The sequence below is a fragment of the Erpetoichthys calabaricus genome, chromosome 16, assembly GCF_900747795.2.
Source record: "Erpetoichthys calabaricus chromosome 16, fErpCal1.3, whole genome shotgun sequence".
NCBI classification, from domain to species: Eukaryota; Metazoa; Chordata; class Cladistia; order Polypteriformes; family Polypteridae; genus Erpetoichthys; species Erpetoichthys calabaricus.
This window is the reverse complement of record NC_041409.2, coordinates 37331745-37350426: the sequence shown is the minus strand read 5'-3', so window position 1 is coordinate 37350426 and position 18682 is coordinate 37331745. Positions and strand designations below refer to the sequence as shown.

The 18682-nt window shown below is 35.5% G+C and overlaps 1 protein-coding gene across 1 annotated transcript; it reads left to right on the top strand.

Moving 5' to 3' along the window:
* Positions 1–1001: 1001 nt before the first annotated feature.
* nusap1 (nucleolar and spindle associated protein 1) lies at positions 1002–18661 on the top strand. The gene is made up of 11 exons (XM_051920080.1): positions 1002–1171; positions 2493–2558; positions 3433–3594; positions 4892–5048; positions 6953–7048; positions 11147–11259; positions 12485–12657; positions 14813–14982; positions 16250–16378; positions 16763–16862; positions 18175–18661. The coding sequence occupies exons 1-11, from the start codon at positions 1091–1093 to the stop codon at positions 18260–18262; spliced, it is 1335 nt and encodes a 444-aa protein (XP_051776040.1). The 5' UTR covers positions 1002–1090; the 3' UTR covers positions 18263–18661.
* The last annotated feature ends 21 nt before the right edge of the window (positions 18662–18682 follow it).

Below are 18682 nucleotides of genomic sequence, written 5' to 3'. Positions count from 1 at the left end.
GTGGCACACTGGCCGAGCCCTATGGGCATTTCTTTGCACCGTGACGATCTATGAGCCGGGGATGTTCTGTCTTTTTGATTATAATTTATACACTGGATTGCTCTCGATTCCTTTTATACGTGCTTTATATGTATATAATATACTGTATATAAACAAAAACTAGTACACTATTTCATTCCATATTAATCTATGTCATCAATTATATTTAACTATAATCTAATACAGTCTTCAACTATGCATTACATTGTATACTTTACATATATATTAAATCTATTACACTATTACCATCTATATCAATCTATTACATCAGTTACAGTAGAGTATGAAAACACAGTGGATCTGAGTCCTTTGGATGAGTGATGAGACCTGTGCCCTCCTTATGTTAGGGTTTGGGTCTCCCCACATCAGGGTCTGCATGACTACGATTCTTCAGAGTATCCAGGGCAGAGCAGTCTCCGAGTAGGCTGAGGATGTACAATATCTGCAACAGTCCTGTATTGTCACGCTTTCTTTTCTGAGAACGAGATAGCTTCCACAGGTCCAGCTGTACTCCTCCCAATCTATGAACCACCTTTGTATGAACCTGATAACGTCCGTGTAGAACCAGTTGTAATGGTAGGAGCTGTCCTGATTGTCCCAGCCAAGCCTTTTCCAAACAGGCAGGAGGAAGAAGCAGGACATAGCGTTTCAGAAATGTTCTCCCTCTGACACATATGCAAAGTGTGTTTATTAGAGTATATGATACTGAACTTAAAAGTGCCCAGATGTGTGTTATTAATTACATGTGGATTACACGTTAATGTAATTAAACACCACTTTGAAACTAAACATTTCGTTCTTTTAAAGCGAGCTCGCGTTTGGCCCATTAGGGCCACCGTACCACACATTAAAGACACGCCCCATTTTTCCTGCAAGCTGTTAGGCGTTATGACGCAAAAGGCGGGCTTAAGCGAAGCCAATCGCCGAGCGCAAATTTCAAATTGTTTTGCTTAACGGCCCGGCGCGCAGATTTGATCGTACAGACCTTGCAAGGAAACGTCAAGAGCTTTTGTCGTTTGCTTTCTGTGACTGATTTGTTGATTTGACAGAAATGAATCTGGATTTAGAATCCTTAAAATATGCGGAGCTACGGCAGCTCGCGAAGGATGTAGGCTTGAAGGCGAATATGAAGGTAAACTTGTTTTACGGTTATGTTTTCGAAGGCTTATAACAGAAAGGATAAGTTGGCACAGAGCTGCAGGCGCATCCGGGATGTCGAGTAGCTGCTTTTATAATAGGGAAAAATGTCTGAAATAAAAAAAAAAAAATTAACTTGGCACTCCTCTACGGGGTGGCTCTGATATATTACGATCAAAAAGATAAACTCCGACTTCTTGTTGTTTTCTTCCACGAGACAATTCCGAAGCAAAGATTATTTTCCAGAATTTGCAGAGTTCATTTCTCTGTGTGTGTGCTTTAGAAAAGCAGTTTTCCCAGTTTTATTAACGGGTATGATTTGATTTCGATTTGTATGGTTCTAGGAGGGGGTGTGACTTCAATGAAATACAGAGACGCATTTGACATCAGACTGTGCGCCTTTTTCAAGCATCACACTGATGAGGGCACTGATGTTATTTAAAAACATGTTAATAATTTTTCCGTTTTATGTTTCTACATTTATGGTAGCGTGCAAACGCGGTTCTGATACTTCCAGTATCTTTAACCTGATTCACCGAATACTAGTTTGTTAGAGAGGTAACCCTGACCCCAGTGTGTGTATAATTGGAGGCTTGTGTTACCTTCTCCAAAAAAACGGCCTTAATCAGGAATTCGAATGGAGTATTCAATTGCTGAACTATTTCATATCTGTCTACCATGTCATATAATGCCTACATCTCCTGCAGGTCCTGTTGTTTAAATGTTTGCATAAATCACAGCCACTGAAAAAGGCAGCGTCTCTGAACAGTGTACTGTATCTAATTGCTTAAGTATATACAGTATCGATCTTCTATATATTGCTCTTCATATCTATCTAGCATTTTATAGTGTGCCATTTTTAATCTACTTCTCCTGCATATCATAATTTAAACGTTCGCATATATCACAGGTGCTGGAAAATATGAGGTCTGTAAAAAGGGCATTATCTACCTATTTAAATATCTGCTTCTATCTAATAGTGTTTAAGTGTTTGTGTATGTGTGTTTTAATCACAAATCCCACAGAAATTGGTTAAATAATAAATGCTTGTATGTAGTCCTATAATAAAGTATGCATGAATATCTTGTGACTTTGTGGTTTGTGCCACTCAGCATTTAAAAGAAGGCTGGTCCTGCTGTCCGTTAATCTACACAGTTGTCCAGTGGTGCTTGCTGGTCAGATGTGAGAATACACTTACTTTTGTGGCTGTTTGTGTTTTAATATGTTTGTTCAGTAATATAATGAAGTGGTTATATTAAAAAAAAACACCTTATGACTTCACAAACTAAATTTAACTGTGTATTTTAAATTCATAGGCCGATAAACTTCTTAAAGCACTCAAGCAACACTTTCAGTTGCAAAATGGCCCTTCATATGAACAGGTAATAAGTCAACGTCTTTTCTTTTCAGTTCAATGTGTTGTCATTATAACCTACAGTACTGCATAAAATGTTTTTGCTAATCCTTCTGGTGCTGCAACCTTGTGCAGTAGATACTGATAGGTAAAGCGGTAAGTCATGATTAATTTTAAACTTTACCGGACAAAAAATATATAAACATCATTTACAACAAATTCAAGTATTGTCTGATGTTTTATAATGAAGTTTTAGTTACAGGACAAATGAATGACAGTTTGAAAATGAACTGGTCAGTAGCTACAGTATTGCTTGTTAGGTCCTCAGCCAGCCAGCCATCCATCTTTTTTGCTGGGATGTTATGCAGTTAATAATGCAAATCTGCTCACTTAAATCTACATTCTGTAGTATAGGTCTTAATTGTGTATCACAATAACCATCTGTTTGACTGGGCTTCTTCATAGGGGGCAACATGTCTAGCATGGCTTGCTTTATTCTTAACATTTTTGACACCAATTAAACCTTGCTATTAAAAGAAGCAGTGTTTAATACAAGTATCTCTCAGATCTGGCTAAAGTCTGTGAGGATGACACTTGAGAGTCCACTGCAAACAATGCTGCTTTGATAATAGTGAACCAAGAGCCCGGTACGTAGTTTAGCTTTAGTCACCAACTGCAATTAAGGCATTTTTAGTAAATACATTTTTTAAGATTTGCTTCTCATCTAAAAAAAATTTGCCTTTCAGATGTTAGATCAAATATCTCTTCAATTTTTATTGAAATATGTATTCATTTCCGAAATTAACTAATATTTTAAAATATATAAGCATTTTTGTAAATTTTGGAATTACTTTGAAAGTAGATTAAAACAAAAACTTGATATTAATTGTTTGAATTGACAGAAACAAGAACACCAATCAGATCAGTTGACTTCAGCCAACAAGGATGATAATGAGTTTGGTAAGGAAGAACCAGTTATTCAGACCTTTGTCACTAAAAGGCGTGGACGTGGCCGTACCACTGGAACAATTAAATTCAGTGGTATTAAAAAAGAAGATATGCAGGTTAGTATCTTCAATGTGTTGTTGTATTTGTCTGAATTATAAGAAGCTGATTACTAAAAGTTTGGGGATGCTGTGTCAGGCAGTGATTCGCAGTAAATATGAATTCCACTTTGGAGCTACTAGAAAATTAAACTACATAAAAGTCATTTGTGAAACTGGTAACTGCCAGATATAACTGATGATTGGTCCAGTCGCGGTATTAAGTGAATAAATGTGTAATTCAGTCAATTGCTGTATAGTTCTTTTTTTTCTGAGTAAACAATAATGCTAATTACAAAGGGTTCATGGAAGACACATTATAATCATAACACAATCATTCAAGAGCCTAGCCATCCATTTTCTAAACTCAAGTTTAAGCTTAAGGATTTTTTTGCAAGCAAGTATTTGATGTTGATTTATTTAGGGTGCCACAATGCTTAGCACTGCTGCTTCTTGAACAAAAATGCCCAGGCACTTTATTGAACTGGTAAAATGTCTCCATGTCTGAGTGGGTTTTTCTGTGGGTATGTTAGTTTTTCTCCAACATCACAAGCACATGTATGTTAGGCAGACCTGTCGTTCTAAATTCTAAAAAAATTAAATATGGAAGACACTTCAGGGGACTGGAGTGTTTGGCAGCCTATGAGATTATCTAAAAAGTTTGGCTGATAGTTTTTTTGCCATCTTTTATTTTTGCACCAGTTTTGTTAGTTTGGTGCATTTCTACACTAAGCCAGAAAGAAGATGCATGCAAATGAAACCATTAGTTTTAACACACATGATAGAGCACACTCGAGGAGCATCAGTTGGAGCTGACACTGAAAGTAAACTGGGCATCAAATATTAAAAAAATAAGATCACGTCAACTAATGTCCCTTTCTTACATGTGTATTGTGATATGAAATTGCCCTAACTTCTAGATCTGTGATAATGTAACATTTTTTAATAAAAAAAATAATGAAGAAAGTAACAGTAGCATTATATTTTAGAATTCACATAGTATATAGATTATGTGACTGTTATTGAAATCCATAAAACAAAACACTGAGTAGTATGGGGGAGTTAACAGAGAAGAATTCTGCTTAGGAATTTCAAATCAAAAATGAGTCCGTCTATGACATGGTTGTATGGAGTAATTAAGTGAATGTTTGGTTTAACTCCTTCAAAGCCATACACTTGAGATTGGTTCATTTGGTGTACCTTTTACTTGAAATTGTATAGTGGGCATTAAAATAACAGCAAAAATCTCACTGTAAACGGTTTAAAGCAGCTTTAGGTAGTAAAATTAATTTTATGTATGCATGTGTTTGCTTTTTAGGTTGTTATAGAAGAGCAAAAGGGACAGCAAACTTCAGAAGTTACATTTTCGAGAAATAGTTTTAAAATGGAAACCAATGAAGCCCATGTAATACAGAATAATGAAGTGAATGCTGACATTATGACTCTTGATAAGGCTGTGGAAAAAGAAAACAAAGGTAGTGTGCTATTAGAATTGAAGGAATAAGGCTGCACATGTGAATGGGTAATTTGTGACTAATGGGTTTTAATTACTTTTTTAGGCCCTGCACATCATATGGTTTGTTTATGTAATTATTCAGGTTGTGGTTTACACTTCAGTAATTTGGATGTTGCTGAAGCTTAATACTTAAACAGGATTAAAGAATAGGTGTAAATGCTGTGTAAATTCTTAGTCTGTTTTAGGAATATGCCACTGGATTCCCAGTTGAAGGTGATTTTGGATATTTGGTAGCAGTTTGCAAATGAGATGAAAGAGGATGATATGGAAAGCTAATAACTGTTTGTTTGGCTTTACCATATCCATACCAGCAGACTTGCTGGATTTTTCCCTTTAAGTGAAAAGTTCAATAATTTGACTTTTTTTGTTTGAAGCTGTAGGTTTGTTATGAACCCGGTAGGCTGCTTTAGCTTTTTTTTAACCCTCAGCTCCTCTTAACATTTGTTTTTTATAAGTTTTAAGGAGGTTTTCAAACCAGCATCAGTTCTTATAGGTACATTTGCACAAAGTCAAGGATTTTATAGGATTATAGTCAGGGTGTATGATTAACCAATTATACCAAAGAGGTGCTAGTGATCATCATTTTCACATGTAGGTTGAAACACAGTCATTAACTGAAACAAAAGCAACTGTATAGGAGGCTGAAAACTGGGTGAGAAACAGCCAACTTCTGCTACCAAGATGAGGTTGTGGAAGACTGTTTCATGTCACAGGTCATAGGAGCACAGCAACATTACATGTACATTAGCACGGTCTCTCCCAGGCAGAGATTTCATAGCGGACTGCTGTTCAAGCTCTCTTGAAGAAGCACAAAGAAACGGGCAATATTGAGGACTAGTCGCAGTGGTCAGCCAAGGAAACTTTTTGTGTGGCAGATGAAAGATGCATCATGCTTACTTCCCTTCAAAACTGGAAGATGTCCAGCAGAGCCATCATCTACTGTCCAGAGAAGTCTGACCAGAAGAGGTCTTCATGGAAGAATTGCGCCCAAAAAGCCATACCTCCGACGTGGAAACAAGGCCAAGCAACTCGGTTATGCACGAAAACATAAGAACTGGAATGCAGAAAAATGGCAGCAGGTGTCCAGGACTGATGAGTCAAAATTTGAAAATATTTGAAATATTTGGTTGTAGCAGAAGGCAGTTTAGTTTGTTCACCGAAGGGCTGGAGAACGGTACAGTAATGAATGTCTGCATGCAACAGTGTAGCATGGTAGATTGCAAGATTGGGGCTGCATTTCTGCAAATGGAGTTGGGAATTTGGTTAGGATTAATGGTGTCCTCGATACTGAGAAATACAAACATATATTTCTCCATCTTGCAATACCATCAAGGAAGGTGTCTGATTGGCCCCAAACTTATTCAGTAGCATGACAACAACCCCAAACATACAGCCAATGTCATTAAGAACTACTGTCTTCAGTGTAAAGAAGAATGATGAGTCCTGGAAGTGATGGTATGGCCCACACAGAGCCCTGATCTCAACATCATCAAGTGTGGGATTACATGAAGAGACAGAAAGATTTGAGGCAACATATATCCACAGAACATGTGGTTAGTTCTCCAAGATGTTTGGAACAACCTACAGTACTGTAGGTGCCAAGTTCCTTCAAAAACTGTGCAAGTGGACCTAAAAGAATTGATGCTGTTTTAAAGGCAAATGGTAGTCACATCAAATATTGATTTGAGTTAGATTTCTCTTCTGCTCATTTACTTTGCTTTGTTAATTGATAAAAATAAACTATTAACGCTTTTATTTGTGCACGCATTCTTGGTTTAAAGCATTTTTTCACACCTGCCTAAAACTTTTGTATAGTTTTGTATATATTTATATACATTTTATTTTTATTTTTTGCTGCCCTAGGTGAAAAATCTGTTGTGAGATTCTCTGGAAAGATCCCACGTAATGCAAGGCTTTTAAATACTATGCAGAAATCGACCACCAAACCAACAACTCCAAGTAAGAAACTTGTTCTTTTTACACATTGATTTCAATGTCCTGTTTTATAGCTTTCTTTAGAAGCATGCTTTTTTTAAACTTTATAAAAAGTGTATTCTTTGGAAACCCTCAGAGTTATTTCTTGGGATCAAAAGGAGCCAGTTTAGGTTGTTTAGGAATGTAGATAGGATGAGTCATGGGTGCCTTCCATTGGAGGTTTGCAAAGTAAGGCCCAATGAATGATTGTCATGGGGTAGACCCAGGAGATTGTGGCAGAATTGTGAGTTTTAAATAGTCTAGAAACATCTAGAAATTTCCCTCTGGAGAATCTGAAGGAAGTTGTTGAGCTTAGGGTGACCTGGTTTGTTTAACTCGGCATGTTGCTACTATGACACTTACCAGGATATATAGAAAGGAAACGATGGTGGTGTTGACCATCATCATCATTGTTGTCATTGTGCAATGCTAGTTGTAGGGTTTCCTCACAATTCTTTTCAATAACAATTTGTTAACTTTTGTGGGAATTTCTGTACACCCAATCAGACTAGGCCAATTTATTTATATGTTTGTGTTTTTAACCCTGAAAATAGAGAGTTCTGAAAATGCTCCCCAGAGCTGTATACCCATGAAAACACAGGCTCAGCACTGTGACACTGTAGCATAGACTCTAATCACACTCTGATTGGTCCATACTTATTATCTGGCCATTCCCTGATTGGATACTACTTATTGCAACAATTCATGCCCTGACTGTTCACCCTTCATGGAAGAAAACCATATTCCAACATAGTGGACATAAAGAAGTTGCTTTCTATGGTTTTTATCATGTTACTTACTGGTAAACGTCTACATTGGTTTCGTACAGTTTGAATGCTGCATATATGTGCATCTGATCACTACAAGTTTGTGAGACATCCTTTGGCCAGTGGTTTAACTGTCCCGGGAAGAAGAACATTTCCTCTTCCTGTTTCTGCCGATTCATGCATGGCCAGTATATGTGAAAATAGATGGAAGTGGTATAAATTTAAAAAATCTTTTTTTTAATAAAAACGTATTGGGTACGTATACAGAGCTTTGTAGGACTGTGAGGAGCATTTGCTTTTATGCCACCATTTAATACTGAAATGAACCAAGAAATGTGGAGGATAGCCTAAATGCAATTATGTAATCTCAATTAATCAGTGAGAAGTGTTTTAGCTAAGTTGAACTATTGAGCTAAAGTGTTTGTTTGTCTCAGGAATGACTTAGCTTTGATTATTAGTATTTTGTTTTTTCGGCTGTAACAATAAAACATAACATTAGTCATACATGAAATGATTTCAGAAATAGGTTCAATTAACTCTTTTAGGGCTATTTTTTTTTTTGTTTCTTTTCTCCCAGGGCTGAATATTTTTCCAAAAACTAACATTTTTTAAAAAAGAACACAAAGCAATTGTTTAACATATCAAATCAACAAAAAATAATTCCTTTTGACAAATGTTACTGTCTTGCATGTTGTATGAGCCTGCATACTCTCTGATTTGACATACATATCACATACATTTTACACAGCAAAGTCTGATCTCGCTCAAAGCAGCCAATTTCAGTCATTGCCACATTGCACTCCTTACAATACGTGTTGCTTTGGTGCCTATTTTTCAATTGTCTGTTGCTGCACTTTCTCACATATATTGTTAGTGTGTACTGTAGAGAGACAAGTCACCCATTTGCCATCGTGCCATGCCACTGCCACCAAGTTTTCTGCCTGCATGAAAACCGTATTGTCACCTCTTTTCATCTTCTGAAACTTTATGAACTTTATGTATGGCATTATAGCCTGGCTCACCCCATGGGATTTGCTTCTGTTTATTACAGAAGTGAAGAAAACTTTGCAGCAGCACGTACCTAAGCCACCAGGGGACAAAACACGTTTGGACCAATGCTCCCTGAAGTTATATCACCAGTTCTGTCCCATCTCTATTTGTAATGCCACAGCGCGCTTCATCTCGTCTTTCGTTGTGGGTTTCCACTTTGAAAAACGAGAATGCGATGCAAACGCAGCCCGCGATTCAAAAAAAATCTCTGCCTACCTGTTTGTCTCGTCTGACAGTAGCTGAAAAGCAGCATCAGGAGAGAGCAGCCTGAAGTAGTTCAGCGGCTGGTGATCTGTCGTGTCCAACAGCAAGCCATGCCATCTTGTAAACTCCGGTAGCCAGATCGGCTCTCAACGGATCAATGTCTGTGAATTTATCCCATGCGAACCTTGCCGTAGATGCATCGGCTGCGCGAAGGCACTCAACTGGCAGCAGATCCGCTGGCGCGGCATCGGCTGGTGTCTGATCAGCTGATGCCTGCTTCTCACTCTCTTGCTCGATCTCCTGATCACTGCCAATAAAGTCCGATTCTGAAAAATCAAGAGTCCGACTCCGCGATAATGTGCAAAACATCGTATGCCGAGTGTTTTCTTTTCTGCACTTGCTTCGCTGCCTTTTCACATGTCAGTGCCATCTTGCCTTTGTTTACATTTCGCAACTCACGCACACACAAGGTTTAGTTGCCGAGTCAACGAGTCTTGCATTCCTCCAAGCACAGAGGGAATGCCTGTGCCGTGACAGTGAGATTTGTCGCCATTAACAGCTGATTGTCGCCCCCTATCCCTGGATGTCGACTTTTGTCGACATTAGCCTTCAACCCCTCCTGTCGACAAAAGTCGACATCCGCCCTAAAAGAGTTAAGTTGTCTTAGTTTGTGAATATATTTCCATAAAGTAACTATAAATATTTAAAGATGGAGCAAGATGTCGGAATATGTGATATTGTAATGAGAAAAAAATGTCATTTCTGTTTAGCAGTTTACATGTAGAAATGTGAATCCTTCGGTATAACACAGAGCTATTTCTGTGAGAGCTGATATTCTTTGGTGTTTTACAGTCACACAACTCTTGTACTGTTGCTGCCATACCTTAGATGTATTTTACCTGGAGCACAGGCATAAAAACCTGTTTAGGATAATCAGCTAGTGCTTTGGAATTGGAGACTATACTACAGTCCTCATAAACTGAATTTTTGGGTTCACAATTAATAAAATTAATGTACTGTATTGTTATTCCACCTGGGCTCCTGTTTAAGATTCAATGCAGCCTGAATGTGCTCAGCTACATCTTTGATGCAAGTGTTGGATTATGTTGGTTTAAAAATTGATGGTTATATTGTGGTCATTGAGATGAATATCAGTCAATTTTATACTATTATGAATACTGTTTATGTTATAGATACCAAAAGTTTTGATGTTGGGAATACTGTAGTTTTAAATGCAATTATTATGTTTTATAATCATTCAGTTAAATGAGTGTGTCTATATTCATAAGAGCTGTAACTCCCTCCTTACCCTCAGTTAAGTGGATTGTAGAAGATGTTGTAATGCACCTTCAAGATCCGATATCCTCCATCAAAAAAGAAGGGCATTCAAAGCTGTTGTTAAGAATTAGATATAATTAAACGGATGATGACAACAACTAAATTGACGTAGTTTGACAGTCCTGAAGGGTAGGTTTAAATTCTGGTTTGGTCAATGTTTGTGTAGAGTGGGATCGTGGTCTGTCCAGTTCTGTTCCTGCATTGTCTTGTTGCTGATAAAGACTCGGTCTTCTATAACCCTGTAGTTAGATTAAAAACATTCTGAAACTTGCTTCTTTAATGAGTATTTCAAAGTTTAGGACTCATTTTACATTTTGTAATTGCAGTCCTAAAGTATTAGAATAAAGATAAACGTAAGCATGTTTAAGAATTTGAAAATAAAATGTGTTAACCTGTGCTCATTACCAAGTTGTACATTCCATTTTGAATTTGAGTATGAAACATTATTTCAAATTTTACTATGTGGTATGGGTTAGATGTATATACTGCATATTGGCAAATCAAGCATACAGCATGAGCTTTTATGCTTCATATACTTAAAAATATTGCTTTTGGATGAACAGAACCTGATAAAGTTAATTTTCACTTAAATTTAATGGCAGACTCACGTAAGCATTAAAAAAAATAAATTTTCATTAGTATCCTTTAAAAAAAAACTATGTTTGTAAGGACATACTCCGCTTAATTACCTAAATGTGAAAAGTTTTTTTCATTTTAATGACAGACTTCAAGAGGTTACATGAAGCCAATTTTAAAAAGATGGAGTCTATTGATTCATACATTGAACGTAAAAAGAAGAAACTGGAAGAAAATAAAAATTATGTAAAAGAAATAAAGGTATGTTTTTAAAGCTGTGCATGTGTGATGGTAAAAAAAAAATTGTTTTAATTACTAATTTTTACTTTGATTGAACTTTAGCATTACAATATTTTTACTGTCTTTCATATAAACTGTATTTTGTGAGGGAGCAAGAATTTTATTGTAACTTACAGTATCCAACTCAAACTAGGTGTTTTAGAAAAGGGAAATGCTGCCATTTGTCTCATCTGGATGCACAATAGATGTTTTCATAATTCTGATTTTTTTTTTTTTTTCTTTAAATGGTATATCTACTTGTTTGAGAGTGCATTGGATATATGTGCTGCCTCACAGCTCTAGAGACGGTATAACTGGGTGGACATGTTATTTAGCAAGTACACGGTGTCCCTTCATTCTTAAGATGTAATAATATTCTTACAAGTACAGAATACAATGAAATTCTTACTTGCATGTCCAAACAACATGCAATATGACAGCAGTAGCATCATGAATTTATTAAGATAACCCATTTTACTTAACAGAAAAGAAATTCGGCTTCCCTGATGTGCTCTGTATCCCTGTTTCCATACCACCTGTTCAAAAAATGCAATAGTAGAAATAATAATTAAGTACCTGAACCATCCTCAGATCTTAATAAATATTTAAAAATCTGTGTAGTTGTTCCTGTTTTCAGTCACATTTGCTCCAATTACATTGACCGTCTAAGAAAAGAAGTACAGTACCATGAATTAACAAGTACTGTATTAAGAAGGGTAGCAGTCACATATGATATCAAAAGAAAATAAATTGCAGGCAGATGTTACTGCCGAGTGTGCTATTTACTAGAAACATGCACGCCATTGTGAAAAGTACTGATAATGTTGCTTAAATAAACCACTGTTTTGGTAATGTCATGACTGCTAGTTTTTAGTACAACAGAACCAGTGTTGACACTTTACATTTTATAACATTTCCATTACACATTCTTAAATGTGAAGTTGCAAAGGATGTTTTAGAGTAAAAATACATTTAAATGTATTAATATAACATTTCTGTTGCTGTCCTCTTAACAATATATATTGTTTGAAGTAAAGAACTCAGAGAATTGCAGTATATGAAGCATTTTTCTTTACACCTCTGTAAGTTGAAGAACTTTAGTATTTTGTCCTGAATCTTTGATTGTAAAGCCTTTTTTCAATTAAAAATTATGTGCATTTTTTGACATTGAGTTGGATAAGCAGAGTTACTTTCCATCTCTTTACAGAAATCGGAAAACCGCAGTGCATTATTCAGCCCAACTCCTTTGGAAAGGAGGCGCACAGTTGCCACCCCTTCATTCATGAGGAAATCATCACGTATCTCTGCCATTCAGACCGAGGCAGGGGCACCTGATGGATTTAAACCTTCCATTTTCTCAACAAAGAAAATGAATGTGAGGTATGTGCTGGAGGATGCTGAGATTTGTAGTTTGGACATCCCTCTAACTTAAATTTGGATATTTTTTTCCCCTCCATAGCTAATTCCGTTTTAAGACATTTTATGTATAGTAAAGAAAAAACATAACTTTGAAGTATTGCTGCATTCATCTTGAAATGGAAATTCAGAATTTTCATTTGGAACATCCAGACAAGTCAGATTTCAAACTTAAAAATTCTGGCCTGGTCTGTGAAGTCCATGTTTGTCCAAATTCAGATTATGACGTCAATCCAAAATGGCAAGGTACATTGCAAACTTTAATGAAAGCTGTAGTGTTGCACAAATAAACAACATATTCATTAGAAGTGATGAAGTGACTTGCTCAGTGTTGTGCAGACAGTGAGGGCCTGGGTTTCTTCTCCAGTTTCTAATCTACTAAGCATTACTTAGTCTTTTTATAGCAAATTAGCAGTTTGTTCTTGTTATTTCTTATTTAAGTTTACATGTTTATTAATATTTAATTATATGTAGTAAATAACATTCCCTTGTATGATGTGTAACAGGGAAAAACTGAACACAATCATATTTGTCTTTATAGAATTTGCTTCATCTTCATACTCCTAAATTCTTAGTATTTTGTAAACAACATGTATGTCAATATGAGGCACCTGTTTGTATTTTGTTCTATTGCTATGTGGCTTCAAATCTTTGATTTTGGTCAAAGCAAGTAAACTTGTATTTATATTTTTTCTTTTTCAAATGAAGACATTAACTTTTAATGTCATTTTTTGTTAAAGATAATCTGTTTATTTTTTTACTATAAATGACAGAGTTTCTGTATAAGATAGACTTGTAATGTTAAAAGGGAATTTGTGCAAAAGAGCTCTGTCCTCCAAAGGTACTATTTGTATTACATAGAAATCTAGGGCATTGAGAGTGGTGGGAAATGTATGCTCACTTTCTTTGAGGGAAATAATGGTAATAACCTAAATCTTAGATATTTCCATCATTATAATTATAATGTTCTGTTACAAAACAATATATGAAAAGAAGTGGAAACAAGTAATGTTTTGAGATACATAAGAGATGTTGCCTTTTTCTTTGCTTTTCCAGCACAAAGTAATTGCAACGGACAGGCAAACCTTTGAGGAAATGCAGTGAACAGAGATTTGTTTCTTCTTATTAATATCATGTAAAAAATTGTTTTGATAACAAGGAATGTATCTGTTTTTCTTTTTTTAAAAATTAAAATCCATGAGAAAGGCACAATTTTTGAAATTGGTTGTGGGCAAAAGATTGGACATGCCTGATCAATTAACATGATTTTTCTAAGTGAAAGGAAGTGAGCACATCCCCTACAGACGAAAGAGAAAACTTAAACATGACGTACTTCTGAAAATTACAATGCACAATTACTATTTGTTGAATTTAACAGATTGGTAAAAAAAAAAATGCTCAAGAAATTTGCACACAATTGTGCACTTATTTTTTTTTTTTTTTCTGACTTAAATGCTCCATATTATTAGTAACAATTTATTGCGTTAAGAGTCAGGATAATTGTTACTTTAAAAAGTAATCCGACTATTTAATGCACATTACTTTTTACAAATTAACCTCCTGCTCTTGAGATTGTGCTGCTGAGGTTAGCACTGTCTGTTCTACTCATCGACATAATAGTGATTTCAGAAATACTGAGATCATTTCAACCAGATGCAGTAATGCAATCACCAAAGCATTTGAAGTAGAAAGTTTGTATTTGTGGATGCTTCTACCTGTGGCCGCTGAAAGCAAGTGCAAAGCTAATCAGGTAAGCACATGTGCGGAACTCCGAATCCTTAACTGTAACCTGGCTAAGGGTTTTACATGGGCAAATGACCATGTTACTCACAGAGATATTTACCTCTTTTAATTAGCTTTCTCAGAGAACAATAACCTGGTTTCTCTAACCAGAATAATGATTTACATGACTTTTAGAAACCAAGTTTCTGTGATCAACCGGGTCATTTAAGTGCACTGACTGTCAGAAAAAAAAATTACCATACACTACATTTGTTTGATAGGAATGAAAAAGAAGAAATCGGGTGTTTGTGTGTCTCTTGGATTTGATATCTACCTTGGTGAAATCCTGTTCATGAATGTTTTCTCTCTCACTCTCTCTTTGTGACATATTATTCAGGTTTTCTGAGGCAACTAAGAATAATGAGTACAAGTACTCGCTTGCAAAGACTCCAGCAAGGATGTCCTTATCTGCTGAGAAAAGCAAACACAGTTCAGCAACTAGAGCATCAAGAACTTCAAAGTGCACTGTGGAAAAGTCGGGGCCACCAGGATCGTGCAGCAAAACAGGTAATGGGGAAGGTCAATTTTCATTTTTATTATTGACATGTGTGGCATTTCAAATGAAGGTCTGAAGAAAGGAGTAATTAAATGATTTAAATGATGTTTGTTTTATTGTTTTTAAATATGACAGAAAAGTTCCACCATTGTGGCTGGCTGGCTATTTTTTGATGCCACTAATCTTGCTACAAAGTAGATATCATCTTTGGTTCTCTGTGGTTAAATTTTCTTAAATCCAAGGCTCTTAAAGTTAATGTATTTTGAACATAAAACAACCAGCTTGCAATAACTTATGTAAAATCCTTCCTTGAGATAAAAGGAATCAAGCACTCCAAGCGGGTTTCTGCACAAATTGTCCGTATTAATTTACCCAATGGCTCGTTTATAGTACACTTGTGGGTTTTTTTTCCCCCCGCTTTGTTCTGTTGTTAAATGAAACAGATGTGAAGATAAGAGTTTGGTTTTAGTAATGCCTTAAAAATAACTTTAAATTATAAAGTATACCATCACTTCTGAGTAGTGTTTTTTAACCAACAGTGAGTTCAAGGGAGCACTAAGATGTGGTAAAACTACACTGAGAAGTTGAAAATGTCTGGTAATTGTACAACTCTTATGGAATTATTTCCCACCTCTCCCTGCGTCATACTTGTGATTTACTTACTGAAAGATCTGGTTCAAACAGATTGAATTCAGAAGTAATTTTAAAAAAAGAGAAAAGCCTGTAAGCTACTTCAATTTAATTAATATAAAATCTAGTTCCTTTTTACTCTGATGCTGTGATGAAATGGCTCACAAGTGAAGACCAATTTTTTTTTTCTTACCATAGGTATATTTTTAGTGTGTAAATCACATTGAATATTTATAAACACATGTGAATCATTTATATTCTTTATAATAACGTGTTTGCAAAGAACTTTTCTTAGAAATGCACACTGGGCAACTGAATAAAGAAATCACCTCCTTCTTGTCATCCAGTATTTAACACTTTTTATTTATATATACATATATATTTTGGTTTGTACCCATAGAGCTCAGCTCTGTGTTTGCAGCAGGGATGTTTTATTTTTAATAGATCCCAGGTATTATATTATTGTTTTTCACAATGTTGTCAAGAGTGGAATGGGCATGTAGTGTGAAAGGAGCATTAAGTTTCTTTAGACTGATGACAGTTTTAAAATATTACGTATATGGCTAAATGTTTTTGGATCTCAGCATGTGCTTTAAAATTTTTATCAAATTAGTCAAACTTTGTTTTTTCCCCTCCCCTGTTACTTAGTGGTCACTCCTTTCAAGTTTGAAGGTGATGCCACCAAGACTACAGTCAGCACACCAGCAACAAATAAGAAACCTACATTTGACCTAAGAGCCAGTCTTGCTCGGCCTCTTACATACCAGCCCCATAAGGGTAAGTACTTCAAAATGCCACTTTGTACATTTTTTTTAATGCTACTATCTTATAAAAACATTGTATTTGTAATCTTCTTTGAAGAAGAAAATAAACGTTTTACACAAATATCCATAGAGTGTAATGGTCCTACATTAAACAAAGCTCCATGACAGAATCGGCCCACACCTCTGGTTAGTTATGGAACTCTGAGTGAGCTGTCCAGCCTGCCTGGGTGCCTGGTGTCTCAACCTTCTCACCGAGTCTCTCTGTTACCCTTGTGTTTCTTTTCAACCACTAGGGAATTGTAGCTTTATAAATCAAATGCAAATGATGTTATCAAAATCTTTTTTTTTTTTTTTCTCTTCTTTAAATAAACCAACTTATTTTTAATTTTATAAAAAGGCAAGCTGAAACCATTTTTGGATTCTAAAGAGAATGCAGGAGCAGAAAACACTACACTGTCTCATAAGAAAAATTATAAGCAGCACCAGCCACAAACAAGGTGAGTGGAAGTATGGGTGGTATATGATGAACCTTGGGAGATTACTTTGGAAGGTGTTTTGGTTTTATTAAATATTTTGTGTTTATTAACCATAAATAACAACTCTTCATCTGAAACACATATCCTTAAAAGAAAAAAAAATCCCACTTAAAAAAACAATGCACACACTTTGAATTTTCAGGAGAATTTTGAAGATCTCATCTGAGAGGCTTGTAATCAAATGCAGGAATGGAAATTAAAAATTGCCTTAAGAGTTATAAAAGCAGTGTACCTTATCAAATAATGACGTGGTCAATACTGTTCTTAATTTGGATAAATAATCTGGCGGCAAAGAATGTTAAGTAGCAGGCTCATTAAGTTTGTCCGCCGTTCCACATTAATCTAAAATCACTCAAATCCAAAATGGAGACCAAGGAAGATTTGTGGCAAACGAAATGTAAGTTTTAGACACAGGAAGTGAAAAGTTTAGATTTTAATGCATAAATTTTGTCTAAACTTTTTAAAGTGCATCTTCACTGTCCACGTTCAGTCTAAAGAAGCAATTAAAGGCAACTGACACGATGTTAGGGTTATATAGTGCACTTAGTGTGTAGTTAAGGTAGGTTATACCTGTGCTATATAAAGCTGTATACATAAAAAACGCACACATAAGAGGGATGAGGTTTGAGGAAAGACTGAAGCAGTTAAACCTTAAGCAAATGGAGATTATGAGATTACAAGACTGAAGTTTTCAAAATGATGACCATAGAAAGTGTTGACTCTTTAATTTCAGAACACTGAGATTTAGCGGTGACACGATTGAAGTGCTAAACATTTTAAAAGGAATTAGTATAACAGAGCTATGGCTTTAAAATTAGTTCTGTGAAAATACAGGGACATAAATGTCGATGGTCAATGGCAGATTTATGCCAAACATTTAAGAAGATTTTTCTTCACACACAGGACCACAAGTGTGGTGTAAGTGACGACAGACATTGTTCTTTTAGTGGTTATTTTGGAAAATTAAGTAAATAGTGTAAATAAAGTAAATGGGATTAATGAGCTTTGCTGGGCCAAATGACTTGATCTCGTTCTGGAAACAGAATCAAACAAGAAGAGTATTGTACATTTTTGTTAATATTTGCGGTGCCGTTTTTATTTTAACAAAGTGTACCACCACCTACTTATATAGGTCTCTCCGATGAATGTCTTTTGGGTAATAGCTTTCTGTATTTAAGACATCTATAAAATTGTTATGAATGATGACTCCTCAATAACACATCTTTTTTGTTTAGTTTGAACACATTGATAAATTTTCATGTTCTTTTTACAGGGTGGAACGACGGAATAAGCATACTGAAGAAAGGAGGCATAAGAAAGACCACCTGCTTGGAGCTCGAAGAGGCTTGGTGCTAAACTGAGACGTAAAATCGAAGCAGTGTGGATGTAATTATTGTAGATTTGTGTCTGTGTTTTCAGTGTCTTTTTAGAGCTTTCCTTGACCAAGTCTCTTTTTATTACATTTGTCTAGTTCTACTTTGCTTTAGATGTCTTTTTTTTATTGATTTTTTTTTTCCATTGGTATGAGAGTTTAATCTTTTAAAGCACAAACCTTTCAAAAATGCTTAGTGGAGAAGAAAAAAATACTGTAATAGTTACCTTTTTATATTGTAAAATATGTTTTTTAAATAACGCTATTGAAAAATGTTAATTTTGAAGCTTCACATTTCTTAGCAGCATCTCCTAATTTTAGGAAAGAATAAAATCTTATTACCATTGTTCCAAGTTAATAAAAATTTCGGATATTTTTCAATGGGAAACTGGACTGTGTGTATGCATTT